Raw genomic sequence first — 14,990 nt, 5'->3', positions numbered from 1 at the left:
CAGCAGCAGTGGGGATTGCTCTTCAATGAAAAGAGCCTTTTTGAAGGGGACACTTCACATCCAATCAATGGCAGATGCTAAAAGCAGTATCAATGATTTGGTTTAAAGGACTCATCATTGAACTGAAGAATATCTCTGAGAAGATGCATCAAAATGTTGAAAGTCAGAGCTGTGCTTTCATGAAGATTCCTTTAAATGAAGGGAGGTTTGGGGCCAGGGGATGGCTATTAGGTAAATGAATGGTAAGTCAGGTGATCTGTGGAAGGCAGAGCAGGTGTCCATCACTCAATCTGTAAAAAAATATTGAGAAAAAAGCCCAGCTGATTTCTAGTACTGACTTCAGTGTTAAGTAGTAATGTTGCTCATCAGGTTTTTGGAGACATGGCCTTTATGTAGTCCTTGCTGTCCTGAAACCTGCTTTGTTGACCAGGCTGGCCTTGAACTCACAGATCGTCCTGTCTCTGTCTCCTGAAGGCTGGGATTAAAGGCATATGCTGCCAAAGCCCAGCCTAGCTTAGCAGTTTTTGTGACACTTTATTTTTTTCAGATGCCTGACTTTCTGGAAAGTAGTCAGGAAATAGCGATACATTATATATTCAGAAAAAATAGTAAAGTCCTCAAAAATATTTTGTTTTTGTCTTAGGAAACAAGGTTCTCAATGGGTAGCCCAGGCTAATGCCAAACTCAGTATGCATCTCAGGTTAGCCTCAAGCTCCAGGTCTTTTTGCCTTAGCCTTCAGAGTACTGAGATCATAGTGGGAGCCACCCACTATTGCATCAGCAATCATTTTGTCTAGCTGATACTGGTACAGCTGTATACTCCAGGATTTCTCTGATGGCTTTTACTGCTTTGATTTGCTAATAATGCCACATATTTCATGGCTTTGAAAACTGTTGTGGGGCTGGAGAGATGACTCAGAGGTTAAGAGCACTGACTGCTTTTCCAGATGTCCTGAATTCAATTCCCAGCAACCATATGGTGGCTCACAACCATCAGTAATGAGATCTGGTGCCCTCTTCTGGCCTGAAGGCATACATGCAGGAAGAACCCTGTATATATAATTAATAAATAAGTCTTTATTTAAAAAAGAAAAAACTATTGTGATAGCAATTGGAGTTGACGTGGTAATGCCCTTGCCAGCTAGATCCAAGATGAGGTAGTTGTGAGACCATCAGTTGCATATAGCTCTGGGCATGTGGTGCAGACTTACTCAGCAGGCCAAGGCAGGAGGGTCACTGCAAGTTCAGGCCAGCAGTGCTGCTTGATCAGACCCTGTCTCAAAAATGAAGCACACTAACCAATCTTCACCACAAGTTATCTCTGGAAACCTACATGATTTGTGGAACCAGAGCTGACAGTGCCATGATTTCTTATCCTGGAGATTTAACATTCTTTGTTTGATTCATTTGTTTTGAGACATGGTCTCTCACATAGTTCTGGCTGTCCTAGAACTCACTGTGCAGACCAGGCTGGCCTCAAACTCACAGAGAGATGCCTGCCTGCCTTTGCTTCCTGAGTGCTGGCACTGAAGGCCAGCACCACCTTTGTGGGGACAACCTTCTCAAGCTTCCCTTTATTGTCTGTAAAATAGCATGACCTTATGCCACTGACCTTAAATACCAAATAACCCACCAGGTGGTGGTGGCACAGGCCTTTAATCCCAGCACTCAGGAGTCAAGAAGCAGGTGGATCTCTGCATTCAAGGCCAGCCTGGTCAGGACTACACGGAGAAACCTTGTCTTAAAAAACCAAAAAAGAAAAAATAAAATACCAAATAGGGTGTAGATAGAATGTGTCCCCTCCCACACACACATCCTCCAGGCAAATTGAAAGTAGTGCATGGTGTCTGCAGGGAGTGTGGGCCAAACAGTAAAAGTCTGAGGAAGAGGTAAAGTAAGTTGGATTGAAATGTAGCTAGGATTTGTTAGAGGAGAGAAGTGCACACAGGCTGCTGCTGTAGGATGGACGTCAACTTGAGCAGGGGACTTTGTTTTTTTTTTTAATTTATTTATTTATTAAAGATTTCTGTCTCTTCCCCACCACTGCCTCCCATTTCCCTCCCCTCCCCCAATCAAGTCCCCCTCCCTCATCAGCCCAAAAAGCTATCAGGGTTCCCTGCCCTGTGGGAAGTCCAAGGACCACCCACCTCCATCCAGGTCTAGTAAGGTGAGCATCCAAACTGCCTAGGCTCCCACAAAGCCAGTGTGTGCAGTAGGATCAGAAACCCATTGCCATTGTTCTTGAGTTGTCAGTAGTCCTCATTGTCCGCTATGTTCAGCTAGTCCGGATTTATCCCGTGCTTTTTCAGACCCAGGCCAGCTGGCCTTGGTGAGTTCCCGATAGAACATCCCCATTGTCTCAGTGTGTGGGTGCACCCCTCGCGGTCCTGAGTTCCTTGCTCGTGCTCTCTCTCCTTCTGCTCTTGATTTGGACCTTGAGATTTCTGTCCGGGAGTAGGGGACTTTGGAGAGTGGTGATAAATCAGGGAGGAGGAGACGTGATTGCAGAGTTGCTCTGGACAGGCTTTTTCCCAGAGCACGCACATACAAAATCAAATGTATAAGCATTTCGGAGAAGCCACAAGGGACAGTGAGGATGGCTCAGTAGGTAGCACTTGCTGCCAAGGCTGACAGCACAACTCCTGCTGGTCTCTCACACACTGGCACACATGCACCCTCCCACACAGGGAGACTCACTAAGAAAGGAGGGTTGTGGTGCTCTCCTTTAATCCCAGTGCTCCAGAGGCAGAGGCAGGCAGACCGCAGCCTGGTCTATGTAGTGAGTCTCAGGACAGCCAGCGCTTCAAAGTGAACCCGTCTCAGAAAAGAATGTCAAAATGAGACCCATTGTATTATACAAGTACTATATGCTTATTAAAAAGGAATAAGTAAGTAACCTGATTTAAAGGTTGCTCACCAAGGACTGTGTTGGCTTCTTGGAAGCATAGCTACTGAGTTACTGAGAGCTCTGTTTCCTGATTCTTTTCTTTTTTGCGTGCCCCTTAGTTTTTGTTGAAAACAGGATATTTAAAATAATGTGAAAATTACAGAAATCGGAGTTTTCCATCCCTGTCTGGGCTTATCTCCCCACCCTACACACACCTGCTAAGTAGGTGTGGCTGGTCTGGAACTCATGGTGATGATCAAGTGGCCTGTCACTTGCTGAGGTTCTCCTGCCTTTGTCTGTCCAAGCGCAGGCATGATGGGAAGGTGCAAGTCGCAATACTCACTTTTTTTTTTAGTTAATTTTCCTGTACTTTAAATAAGAATTATATTTATATCTTATGTATGACTGTTCTGCATGTACACCTGCAGGCCAGAAGAGGGCATTAGATCCTACTATATAGATGGTTGTGAGCCACCAAGTAGCTGATGGGAATGGAACTGAGGACCTCTGGAAGAATAGCCAGTGCTCTTAACCTCTGAGCCGTCTCTCCATGCCCCACTTTAAAGTTCTGAGTCTGCAATCTTTGTCATGTCTGCTCAGTTCAGTGGTCGGCTAGTGAGTGGACGGAGTTTTAAAGTGAACTCACTTCCTTTTCCTCAGTCCTCGTTTCTACCCTCAGCTCCAGGAAACCGGTAACTCTTCTAGATAGGCTATATAGATAGGCTCTTATATGGATAGTCAATATAGATTATAGAGAGGCTCTTGCTGAAAATTTCTCGTAAATGAACAGTCTTACACATGGTTTCCTTCACCTTAGCGTAATTTGCACTGGGACATGTATTGGTACTTTGTTCTGTTTAGATGTTGAGTGCTTCTCTAGTGAAGATACAGCATACACCAGCTGCTGGACTTTTAGCTTGTTTCTAGTTCAGGCCTTATGAATAATATTGCTGTCAACAGCTTTGTTTTATTTATTTTGGTGGTGGTAGTTTTAAATAAACTGCCACTGGGCAGTGGTGGCGCATGCCAACTCTCAGCACTCAGGAGACAGAGGTAGGCAGATCTCTCTGAGTTCAAGATTAGCCTGGTCTACAAAGCGATTTCCAGAGAAACCCTGTCGGGTGGTGGTGGCGCACACCTTTAATCCCAACACTCAGGAGGCAGAGGCAGGCGGATCTCTGTGAGTTTGAGGCCAGCTTGGTCTACAAGAGCTAGTTCCAGGACAGGCTCCAAAAGCTGGAAAGAAAGAAAGAGAGAGAGAAAGCAAGAAAGAGCCAAACTGTTTTCCTAAGTGACAGTATCAACTTGGAGTCTTGTGAATGCTGAGCAGGGTCTGTACCCCTGAGGTACACTCCCAGCCCTGTGACTGTCACTTTTATTGTAGCTAGTGTAATAGTTATACCATGGCATTGTTTTTGAGTTGGATGAAGCATACTGTTTTTATTCACAGATAACATGTTATTTACATATAAAATTCCCACAGCAAAGAAGATCATTTCTAAATCCTTTTTTTTCTTTTATTTTTTTCTTTTTGTTTTTTTGGTTTCTCAAGACAGGGTTTCTCTGTGTAGCCCTGGCTGTCCTGGAACTCACTTTCCAGACCAGGCTGGCTTCAAACTCAGAGACCCTACTGCCTCTGCTTTCCAGGACCTGGGATTAAAGGTGTGCACCACCACCATCCAGATGCTTTTCTATACATTAGCAACAAATAATCAGAAATTAGACTTTTTAGGGTACAGTTAGGGTCTGGTAGTGTAGATTAATTGGTAGAGTGCTTGTATGTGCTTGTTTTGATCCCCCCACACTACCTAGAACTGAGCGTGGTGGCACACTCCTGAAATCCCAGCACTTGGGAGCTGGAGGCTGGAGAGTCAAAAACATGTGGGCGGAATACAGGAAACCCTGCCTGAAGTAAAATGAAATGCCATTCATAGCATCAAAATATCGTATAACCTAATAAACCTTGACAAAAGATGTGTGAGATCTGGGCGCTGGAAGGTAAACTTGTAGAGAAGTACTGGCGCAGTCTGACCGGTGGAAAGACAGTTTTTAATGGACTGTGTGACAGCCACAGGCCAGAGTGTCTCAAGTCCACGAACCACATTCAGACGTCAGCTCAAGATAGACTAAAGACTAATGTGAGGCCCGAGGCTAAGGCTAAAAGAGAACGGTTGTGTGACAGATGAGACCAAGCTGAAGAGCTTGAAAGTAGTCAAGGGAAAATGTACAGCATGAGGAAACAGCTTCCAGAATGGGAGAAAATGGAAACCAACGAAGAGCTCAGATAACTCAATAAGTGAATAGAATAACTAAAGATGAGCGAAGGAAAGAAGTAGGCCAGGCATGTAGGCAGACAGGTATATGAAGAAGTACTCAAAATCTGTCATCATCAGAGAAATTTAAACGATGGAAGTCACTGCTCGAACGGTCATTGCAGAAGTGGCAATTAGAATGTGGAGAAAAGGAAACCCGTGCAGATGCCAGTGTAGTGTAAATTCCTTGGACACTACAGTGTCCTCAGTGTTTAAAGCAGGAACTTGTGGGTAACCACAGTCTCTCTTCTGGGTGCGTATGAAAAGGAAACATTAGTTGGTCCAAGATACCTGCATTTGCTTTCACTGTAGCACACTCACAGCAAGCAAGTGTGCCGTGCATCTAAGTGTCTGGCTGTAGGTGAGTGGGCGCAGAGAATGCAGTGCGGTACTGAGACTTGATGGTAGGGTGCAGTAACATCTGGGACAGTGTGGGTAAATTGAGGATATTATGTCACACGTAAAATCTTAAAAAGGAGGCTGAGAGAGATTCCTGTCAAAGCCTACCAAATTTCAGATAGGAGTAAGTTCACAAGATTTTTTTTTACAACATGGTTGCTCTAGTAAGTGACTATCATGTTATTGAAATTGCTAAGAATAGATTTGAAGGTCTTTTGTGAAAAATTAGGTGAGAGGTTTGTCTAATTTAGTCACTCCTTGGTGGACTTTTTGGTTTTTGTTTTTTTTTTTTTTTTTTGAGACAGGATATCTCTATTTAGTTTTGGCTGTCCTGGAACTCACTATGTAGACCAGGCTGACTCTAATTCACAGTGATCCCCCTGTCTTGAACTTCCAAGTGCCAGGATTAAAGGCATGTGCTACCATGCCCAACTTTTTTGGTATATTTTAATAAAGTATATGCAACTAATATATGTAATTTTTGTCAGTTAAAATATTCTCTTATTCTGTAGAACATTATTAAAAAGAGGGGTGCTGAGACTGAAATGGGTCAGTTGGTATTTGGAAAGAAACACATGAGTTTGTGGTCTCCAGAACCAAGTGATGGAAATGGTCCGCAGGGAGAGACAGAGCCTAGTGTCCCATGAGACCGGAGTGCAAAGTTATGCTTGCCTACATAGTGAGTTGAAGGATAGCCTGGGTTCCATGAGACCCTGTCTAACAACAAAAACAAAAACACAACAGGAAGCCAGAGGAGTGAGATGGAAGCGGGGAGAAAGGAGAGAGAAGAGCATGATATTGCGAATGGAAAGTGGGAGACAGTCCTACATTTAAGGGACAGAGAAAGAAGGTTGTAGGCAAAGAAGAGACTTTTTGGTCCCAGGACTGCAGAGTAGAAGAGTGTTTGATAATATACTCACACTAAGACATGAGTAAGGTAGAGGATTGCGAGGGGTCCGTCATTGTGGAAATAGTGTCAATGACTGTCCAGAGCAGTTGAGTACAGCAGGGTCTGCAGAGGACAGGGTAGTGCACAGTATTCTTCCGAGGACTGGCTGTGAAGACAGTGGGTACCAACTGGGTCAAAGCAAAGCTCAACTTTGTCTCACCAAGTCCCTTTCATTCTTAGAGTGGGATTTATGTAGCAGACTCTTTTGGACTGCCAGCCTCCAAATCATGACACAGAGATGACTTATTAGTTATGAATATTCGGCCTTAGCTTAGGCTTGTTCCGCTAGCTCTTACAACTTAGTTTTATCTGCTTCTCTTCAGCTATGTTTTGCCTCAGGGCTTTTTACTTTTCTTTCATTCTGTATGTCCTACTTTTTCTGTTTTTCCATGGGAGTCTGGCTGGCAGCTGCTTGGCTGCCCCCAAGTGTCTCCCTTTCTCCCTTTAGTTCTCTCCTTTCCCCCTCTAGAGCCTAGATTCCTCCTCCTACTTATTCTCTTTGCCCGATAGCCCTGCCTGTCCCTTTCCTGCCTAGCTATTGGCCATTTAACTTTTTATGCCTTAGGCAGGCACGGTAAAACAGCAACACATCTGTATATAATTAAATCAGTGCAGTAGAAACAAATGCAACGCATCTTTACACAGTTAAAGTAATACTGCACAACAGATTTACCTTTTCTGTGTCTGTTTTGGCTTCATTTTGTTTGGAAGTGATGGATGGAGAATATGTAATGTTTTTTTTCCATGATTAGGAAATGTCTTCCCTATCTTAGCTGTGAGCTAGACTTGTCTTTGAAGAGTTTTAGATTCTATATAAAATGAAACCTCGTTTTAATATATCAAATTTTCTGTTTGTTTTTAGATTATCCATCGAGATATAAAGCCTGAGAATATTTTAGTCTCCCAGTCAGGGATTACTAAGCTCTGTGATTTTGGGTTTGCAAGGACATTAGCAGCTCCTGGGGATGTCTACACAGACTATGTAGCCACTCGCTGGTACAGAGCTCCAGAACTGGTGTTAAAAGATACCTCTTACGGAAAGTACGTATACTTTGGGAACTCGCCTGGCTTCTCCCAGGTGTGTCATTTTCCCTCTGCTATTCGCTCCCTGCCATCTGTGTCTGGTCAAGAAAGAGGGATACCTTTAAAGGCACCCAGAGGACGCTGTGGGCACCTGTGCTACTGGTGACTGTGTCTGTACTTACACTGGAGGGTTTAAATGGTGGCGGCTGCTGGAGGCCTGGGCACATGTTCTTGCACTGTTTCCAGGCTTGCGTGAGTCTGTGCCATACTTCTAGCAGTGTTGTCTCCTCTCTTGATGGTCTGCTTCTGTGTTCTGCAACGGTTAAAAAAAATTATATATTTTTTATTTATGGGTGGGGCCCATGGTATGCATATGGGGGTTAGAGGACAACTTGCAGGACTTAGTTCTTTCCAACTGTGTGGGATCCAGTTCAGGTTTTCAGACCCAGTGGCAGGTATCTTTGCCTGCTGAGCCCCTCCAAAGATTCTTCAATCATTCACCATAATTCTGTGTTGAAACAGGATCTACCAAGTTTTCTCTTTCTTATAAAGACTGAAAGTAATGCTTTTTAAAAATTGTGCTATTCTAGATGACTCATAAAGGAGGACAGTCCCTCAGTCAATATCCTACAGTGAAAAATTGTTTGTAAATAATACCACTTAAACTTGGTTTTGAAACAGGGCCTCACTGTGTAGCTTTGGATGGCCTTGAACTCAATATGTAGACTAAACTGGCCTCCAAACCACAGATACCTGCCTGTTTGTGCCTCCCCAGTGCTGGGATTAAGGACATACACCATCACTGTGGCTTTCCCCCTTTGTGGTTTATTAATCAGATGACATAATGGCATCTATTGGGACGTTTTCTTGCATGTACACACTTTGGTTGTGTTCATCTGTCCTTAGTTTCTCTTCTCTTTCTCCACTTCTGCTGGCAAACATTCTTTCTTTTTAGCTTTGATCTGATATAAACGTCTTTAGAGTAGTTGTTATACATATTTGTTCCTGACAAAGTAATTTACTCTGTGGTAAATTTTTTTCCAGACCAGTAGACATCTGGGCTTTGGGCTGTATGATCATTGAGATGGCCACTGGCAATCCCTACCTTCCTAGCAGTTCAGATTTGGATTTGCTCCACAAGATTGTTTTAAAAGTAGGTAGGTATTACTGAAATACTCTGCTACCTGTCTAAGTAACTGCTTCTGTATCAGCTATGCCTGATGCCCATATTTAGGGAATGAACACTAAGGAAGTGCCTTGTGAGACAGGTGATGGCAGATGGGTTTCCATGCTGATAAAGAAGGCAGAAAATTGTTTTGACAAATAATAACTTCTTTGCAGGAACTCAAAGGCACATGTTAATCATTGCTGCTAAGAAAAGTATATGGTGTAGTATACTTCACCAAGTTAGCTCTCCAGCCCCAGTACTATATATTTTTTTAAAGTTGTGCTGTTCACCAGGCAGTGGTGGCACACGCCTTTAATCCCAGCACTTGGGAGAAAGAGGCAGGTGGATCTCTGTGAGTTTGAGGCCAGCCTGGTCTACAGAGAGAGTGCCAGGTCAGTTTCCAAAGCTACACAGAGAAACCCTGTCTCAAAAAACAAAGCAAAAAAAGTTGTTCTGTTCTAGTACTAAAAGATGTTGGCCTCTGCAAATAGCTTCTCTTCTGGACAGGGACTTTAAATAGTAAAGTGTAGATGGACATTTCTGTCCCACCTGGTCCCACAGTCATTCAGTCCCAAAGAAACACACAGAGGCTTATATTAATTATAAACTATTTGGCTTATTGATCAGACTTATTACTAACTACCTTTTACAACTTAAATTAACCTATATTTCTTATTTATATTTAGCCCTGTGGCTTGGTGCCTTTTATCAGTGCAGCATTCTCATCCTGCTTCCTCTGCATCTGGCTGCTGACTAGATCTCTTGTCTTTCCTCTTCCCAGAATTCTCCTAATCTGCCACACCACCTATACTTCCTGCCTGACTTCTGGCCAATCAGTGTTTTATTAAACCAGTACAAGTGACAAATCTTTACAGTGTACAAGAGCATTATCCCACAGCAGTAAAGTTTAGTCAGATGCTTTTTTAAAGTATTGTTGATAGAAAATCAATTATTTGCTAATAATCCTTTTAATAAGATCCATTTTGTTTTAATTGTGTGTGCATCTCTGTGTGGGCGTGTGGGTATGTGCATTTAAGTGCTGGTGCCCAGAGACCAGAGGTGTGTTGGATCCCCTGGAGTTGGAGTTATAGCAGTCAACTGTAAAGCACCAGAGGTGGGTGCTGGGAACCAAATCTGGGTCCTCTGGAAGAGCAGAGTGTCCTTAGCCTCTGATCCATCTCTTCCAGTCCCTTTAAATCATCCTCTTTATCATCAAACCCACAGTAGAAACCATGTAGCTAAATAATGTGTTCAATGATATAATTGATGAAAAATAAAATTTAAAAGTATACTTGATAAGAGTTTAATTATTTTACAATCTGTTTTAACTACTGTCTTAGATGCTTTCCTGTTCTGCAATATCTGATAAAGCAATTTAGGAGACATCTGTTTTATTTTGACTCAAAGCCCTGGGTTACAGTCCATCAAAGAGCAGAAGTCCCAGCAGGAGCTTGAGGGTCTGATTACATTATACCCACAATCAGGAACAGAGACTAACAAATACTTTCAAGTTGCTTGACTCCCTTCCTCCATTTCTACAATCCTGGACCCAGCCAGGGAACATTGCCATCCATAATAGGGGGTCAATTAATGTAATCAAGATATTTCCCCAGGACATCCCCAGAGGCTTCCTGGTAGTTGGCAGTTAACACTGATCTCCATAACTACCTACACATTTGGAAGTTAGCTTTGTACACAGTATTTTAATCTGAAGGAGGAACTTGAGGAGCCCCAAGTGTGTTGGAGAAACTCTTCATAAACACATCATTGCAGGATTCTGAGGAAGAAGGTACTGGGAACAGTCATCAAAGCAGTAAAACCTGGATTAACATTGATTGAAGATGATTTAAGATGAATAAAAGACAGAGTCTTGAAGCATCCACTTTATGTGCCTTTTTAAAATCCTGTTATGAGACTGTGTTAGAAGAGAGCTGTTGCCGGGCGGCGGTGGCGCACGCCTTTAATCCCATCACTCGGGAGGCAGAGGCAGGCGGATCTCTGTGAGTTTGAGGCCAGCCTGGTCTACAAGAGCTAGTTCCAGGACAGGAACCAAAAGCTACGGAGAAACCCTGTCTCGAAAATCCAAAAAAAAAAAAAAAAAAAAAAAAAGGAAAAAATAGAAAAAAAAAGAAGAGAGCTGTCTGCCTCTGCTTCCTGAGTGCTGGGATTAAAGATGTATGTTACCACCACCTGGCTTTATTGTTCTAGCTATTTTGAGTATGGTTTTGGTTCAAAAGCTGCTGAACATCTGACAGTTAAACCATTAAGATACAAACAGAGAAGCATGTCAAGATGGGTGGTGGTGGCGCATGCCTTTAATCCCAGTGTTTGGATGGCAGAGGCAGGTGGATCTCTATGAGTTCAAGGCTAGTCTGGCTTACAGAGCAAGTTCAAGGACAGCCAAGAACAGCTAAGGCTATAGAGAAACCCTGTCTCGAAAAGCCAAAAAGAAATAAAGAGAGACATGTTAAATTTTAAAGAACTTTTGCTGGTAATTATATATTATGTCTTAGAGTTTGGTGTAAAAGAACCACACTGTTTTATGTGTTTTGCTGCCTCTCAACAGCTTCCTGGAGGAAATCTCAATTTTTAAAACTTACTATTTTTTTAATAGAGTTGGAGCTTGAACCTAGGACTCCACACTTCTAGATAAGCACTCTACTGCAGAGCTGTGTCCCTAACCTAGAACCTCTGTTTTTATGACATGTTTAGATATTTTCTTTCAACTGTAAAATAAAAACTGTGCTTTTCCTTTTCTCCCCATTCATAACTGAGAACACATCACGTGGGATTTCCACTGGGAGCAGTTTTGTGACTCAGACACTTGGTTCTCGTTTCAGGCAACCTGACCCCGCACCTGCACAATATCTTTTCCAAGAGTCCTATCTTTGCTGGGGTGGTTCTTCCTCAAGTTCAACACCCAAAAAATGCAAGAAAGAAATACCCAAAGCTCAACGGATTGCTGGCAGATATAGTTCATGTATGTTAAGACATTAAGAATGACTTAAGAATTTGAAGAAATTATAATAACATGAAGTCTTTTCTTCTCTTTGGTGTTAGAAATGGAGCCCACAGCTGGGCAAGCATTTACCACTGAGCCGCATTCCCAGCAATAATACAGCTTTAAAGTGTTACTTGAGATTCCAGAAAGACTCCTAAAGTGATATTTATGTTACATATTGCATAGAAATTAATAGAAAGAAATTAAAATTTAAGACACTGAGGGATAAATTGGGAACACTTGAAGGACTTTCCATGTTTCTCACCACCTTCGGCATCTGGTCTACCAAGCTAGGGCTGTTATTTGTCCTGTGATGTCCTGACTGTCTACGGAGGCATCTGTTGGCAGTTATATGAATGTTGCTGAGGGTGCACCAGTACCCAATTCACAAATTGGAGAAAACAAAAACATTTTAAGAGGGGTGTGTGTGTGTGTGTTATACATACTTGACAGTACGTAGTATGAGTGTGTGTGCACATAGATTCATCTTGTATGCATGTATTTCTAGAAGCCAAAACTTGATATCAGGTGTCTTTCTTTTAAGTTCTCCATGCTTTGTGGTTGTTATCTAAACCGAATCTCTTTCTGGAGTATAGCTCAGTGACACAATACACAACTAACTTTTACAGAGTCCTGAGTTCAGTATCCAGCTTGGGGGGATAGAGGGAGGAAGACAGGAAGGAGAGAGGGAGATATCCCTTTCAGTGAACCTAGTATAGCTATAGTATAGGTATAGTATAGTATAGCTGCTGACCAATGAGCTTAATCCACTTGTCTCCTCCTCACTGGTGCTGGATTACAAGTCATGCAGCCATGGCATCTAAACTCAGGTCTTTAGGCTTACTGGCACTTTACCAAGTCAGCCATCTCCCTAACCCTTGTTTCTTATTTTAAGTTTAAACTAAGTAGCATGTGAACACAGTACATAAGGTGGGTTTATTATGAATCTTCCTGTATTTCTCTTACCAGCTGGTTTCTTATACCAAGAGGAGTGAAGATGCTTATTTCTAGATGAGGGTTGTATGACTGTTGCTGTAGAAAATTAGTTTAAGATGTGTTACATTTGTTTATGCTGTGAAATATTTGTTTAATGATGCAAAGATGTGTTGCATTCTTTTATGTTGCGTTTGTTTGACTCTGGAAAGCTGTGTTACTTTGCCTGCCTCAAACACCTGTTTGGTCTTAATAAAGAGCTGAATGGCCAATAGCTAGGCAGGAGAGGGAGGATGGGTGGGACTACTGGGCAGAGAGAATAAGTAGAAGAAGAAGAAGAAAGGAGCAAGAAAAGGAGGAGAGGAGGATGCCAGGGTTCAGTCACATAGCCACACAACCAGCCACGGAGTAAGAAAGAAAGATATAGAATAAAGAAAGGTAAAAATACAAGGCCCAGAGACAGAACGTAGAAGAGAATTGGGATAATTTGAGTTAGAAAAGCTGGCTAGAAACAATCCAAACTAAGGTCGGGCATTCATAAGTAAGAATAAGTCTGTCTATTTATTTGGGAGCTGAGTGGTAGGGCTCCAAAAAGTAAAAACAAAAGCAAAACCTACCCCCCCCCAAAAAAAAACAATTACAGACTGCAGTAAAGACCTTTTCTCTAACATACAGCTCATTTTTTTTATTTTTAAATTTATAGGTGTGACTGTTTTGCCTGCATGTATGCCTGTGTACCACGTGTGGGCCTGGTGTCCACATGGGCCAGAAGAGGGTGTTGGGTGTGATGGGATTGGAGGGATTGGAGTTCCAGACAGTATCCATTTGCCTCTGCCTTCAGAGTGTTGCAATCAAAGACTGTACCATCACCACCTTGCCTGGCTCTTAATCCCTGAGCCATCTCTCCAGCCCAATGTACAGTTCTTAAACATGATTTCTGGAATTTCAGAACAAGTATAATGAAGTATCTTCTAAAAAGAGGCTCTTGGTTCACATGGTAATTGTTTGTCTTATAGACATGGGGGGCTGAGTTCTGTCCCCCAGAACCTAGGTAAAAAGTTGGGGCAGTGGTATGCACCAGTGATCTCAGTATTGAGGAGGTGGAAAAAAGAGGATCCCGGGGCTTGTTGACTGAGTTGGCCAACTTCTGGTTCAGTGAGAGGCAATCTCAAAAAATTAAGGTGAAGAGTGATGGAAAACACCTGACATCAACCTCTGGTCTTCACACATGACTGCACATATGAACATGTACACCACACAGGCATACACTCAGTTTCATTTGGTGAATTTCTGTATGTGTGTACACTCTCCCATCTCACCAGTACTTCCAGTGCTGTGTACACTGTTGTGTAGCAGAGCCATAGAATTGTTAGTTCATACTATACATTTTGAAGATAATAGAAGCACCTTTCTATAGTTTAACTCTGGTCCTTCCACCTTGACAAGGGCCAGCAAGATGGGTCAGGAAGTCAAAGGGCTTCTTGTGCAAGCCTGGTACCCAGAGTTCTTCCCAGGAAGCCACATAAAGGTGGAAGAGAAAGCCAAGTTCACAGTGTTGTCCTCTGACTTCCACACATGTGTTGTGGCATGCGTCCTCCACAAAATGTAATTAAAGTTTTGGAAGATGTTAGGTGATTTAACATCTATGGGGCTTGGTCTCCTTGAGCGTACACAGGTAAGAGTCCTGTGATGTGAACTGTAGGGATGAGCCGGGAAGTAGGCAGCATGCATTGGAAAGAGAAGGCACCTTTCATTCACATCCTGTCTTCACTGTTGGTTTGGTTTTTCGAGACAGGATTCCCATGTGTAGCTTTGAAGCATGTCCTGGAACTCACTCTGTAGACCAGGCTGGCCCCAAACTCACAGAGATCTGCCTGCCTCTGCCTCATTGTTTGAAAGAATGGTTCTCTGCAACAGCCCAAGTCTTTAGTGATATGTGGATCATTGTGTGCAGCTCCCTTTTCACAACTTGTCCCATAAGTTGCCTTTGGGCTTTGGGCTTTTCCTCAGCTGAGGTCGTCCCAGGGCAGAGAAGAGCAGTTCACTGACTTTTAATTTTTTTTTAATTGTATGTTTGTTGGTGTTTGCCTGCCTATATGTGTGCACGGTATCTGAAGAGGACAGAGAGGTAGTTGGAGCCCCTGGAACTGGAGGTATAGATGACTGTGAACTGCCATTTGAGTGCTGGGAATTGAAGCCAGCTCTTCTGGAATGGCATCTAGTGCTCTTACTACTGAGCTCTCTCCAGCCCCGGAAGAGAGTGGCTTTAAGACTGGGCTTTTGGAGGGCTGAAAGCTTCAGGATTAACCGAGTTGCCT

The 14,990-nt window shown here is 42.9% G+C and overlaps 1 protein-coding gene across 8 annotated transcripts in view; it reads left to right on the top strand.

Moving 5' to 3' along the window:
* Window positions 1-14,990, top strand: part of Cdkl3 (cyclin dependent kinase like 3) — a 96,397-nt gene that overhangs the window by 8,335 nt on the left and 73,072 nt on the right. For 7 of the 8 annotated variants that reach the window (XR_012912412.1, XM_075992682.1, XM_075992683.1 and 4 more), the window contains 3 exons: window positions 7,410-7,588; window positions 8,615-8,727; window positions 11,579-11,718. Coding sequence is in view for 7 of the 8 variants with exons in the window: in XM_075992682.1 (XP_075848797.1) it covers window positions 7,410-7,588; window positions 8,615-8,727; window positions 11,579-11,718 (432 nt within the window). In the remaining variant the exon portion in view is untranslated. The remainder of the gene's footprint in view (window positions 1-7,409; window positions 7,589-8,614; window positions 8,728-11,578; window positions 11,719-14,990) is intronic. The other variant, XM_075992684.1, reaches the window with a different exon arrangement.

This window comes from Microtus pennsylvanicus, chromosome 11 (assembly GCF_037038515.1).
Source record: "Microtus pennsylvanicus isolate mMicPen1 chromosome 11, mMicPen1.hap1, whole genome shotgun sequence".
NCBI lineage: Eukaryota > Metazoa > Chordata > Mammalia > Rodentia > Cricetidae > Microtus > Microtus pennsylvanicus.
This window is presented reverse-complemented; position numbering and strand designations above follow the sequence as displayed.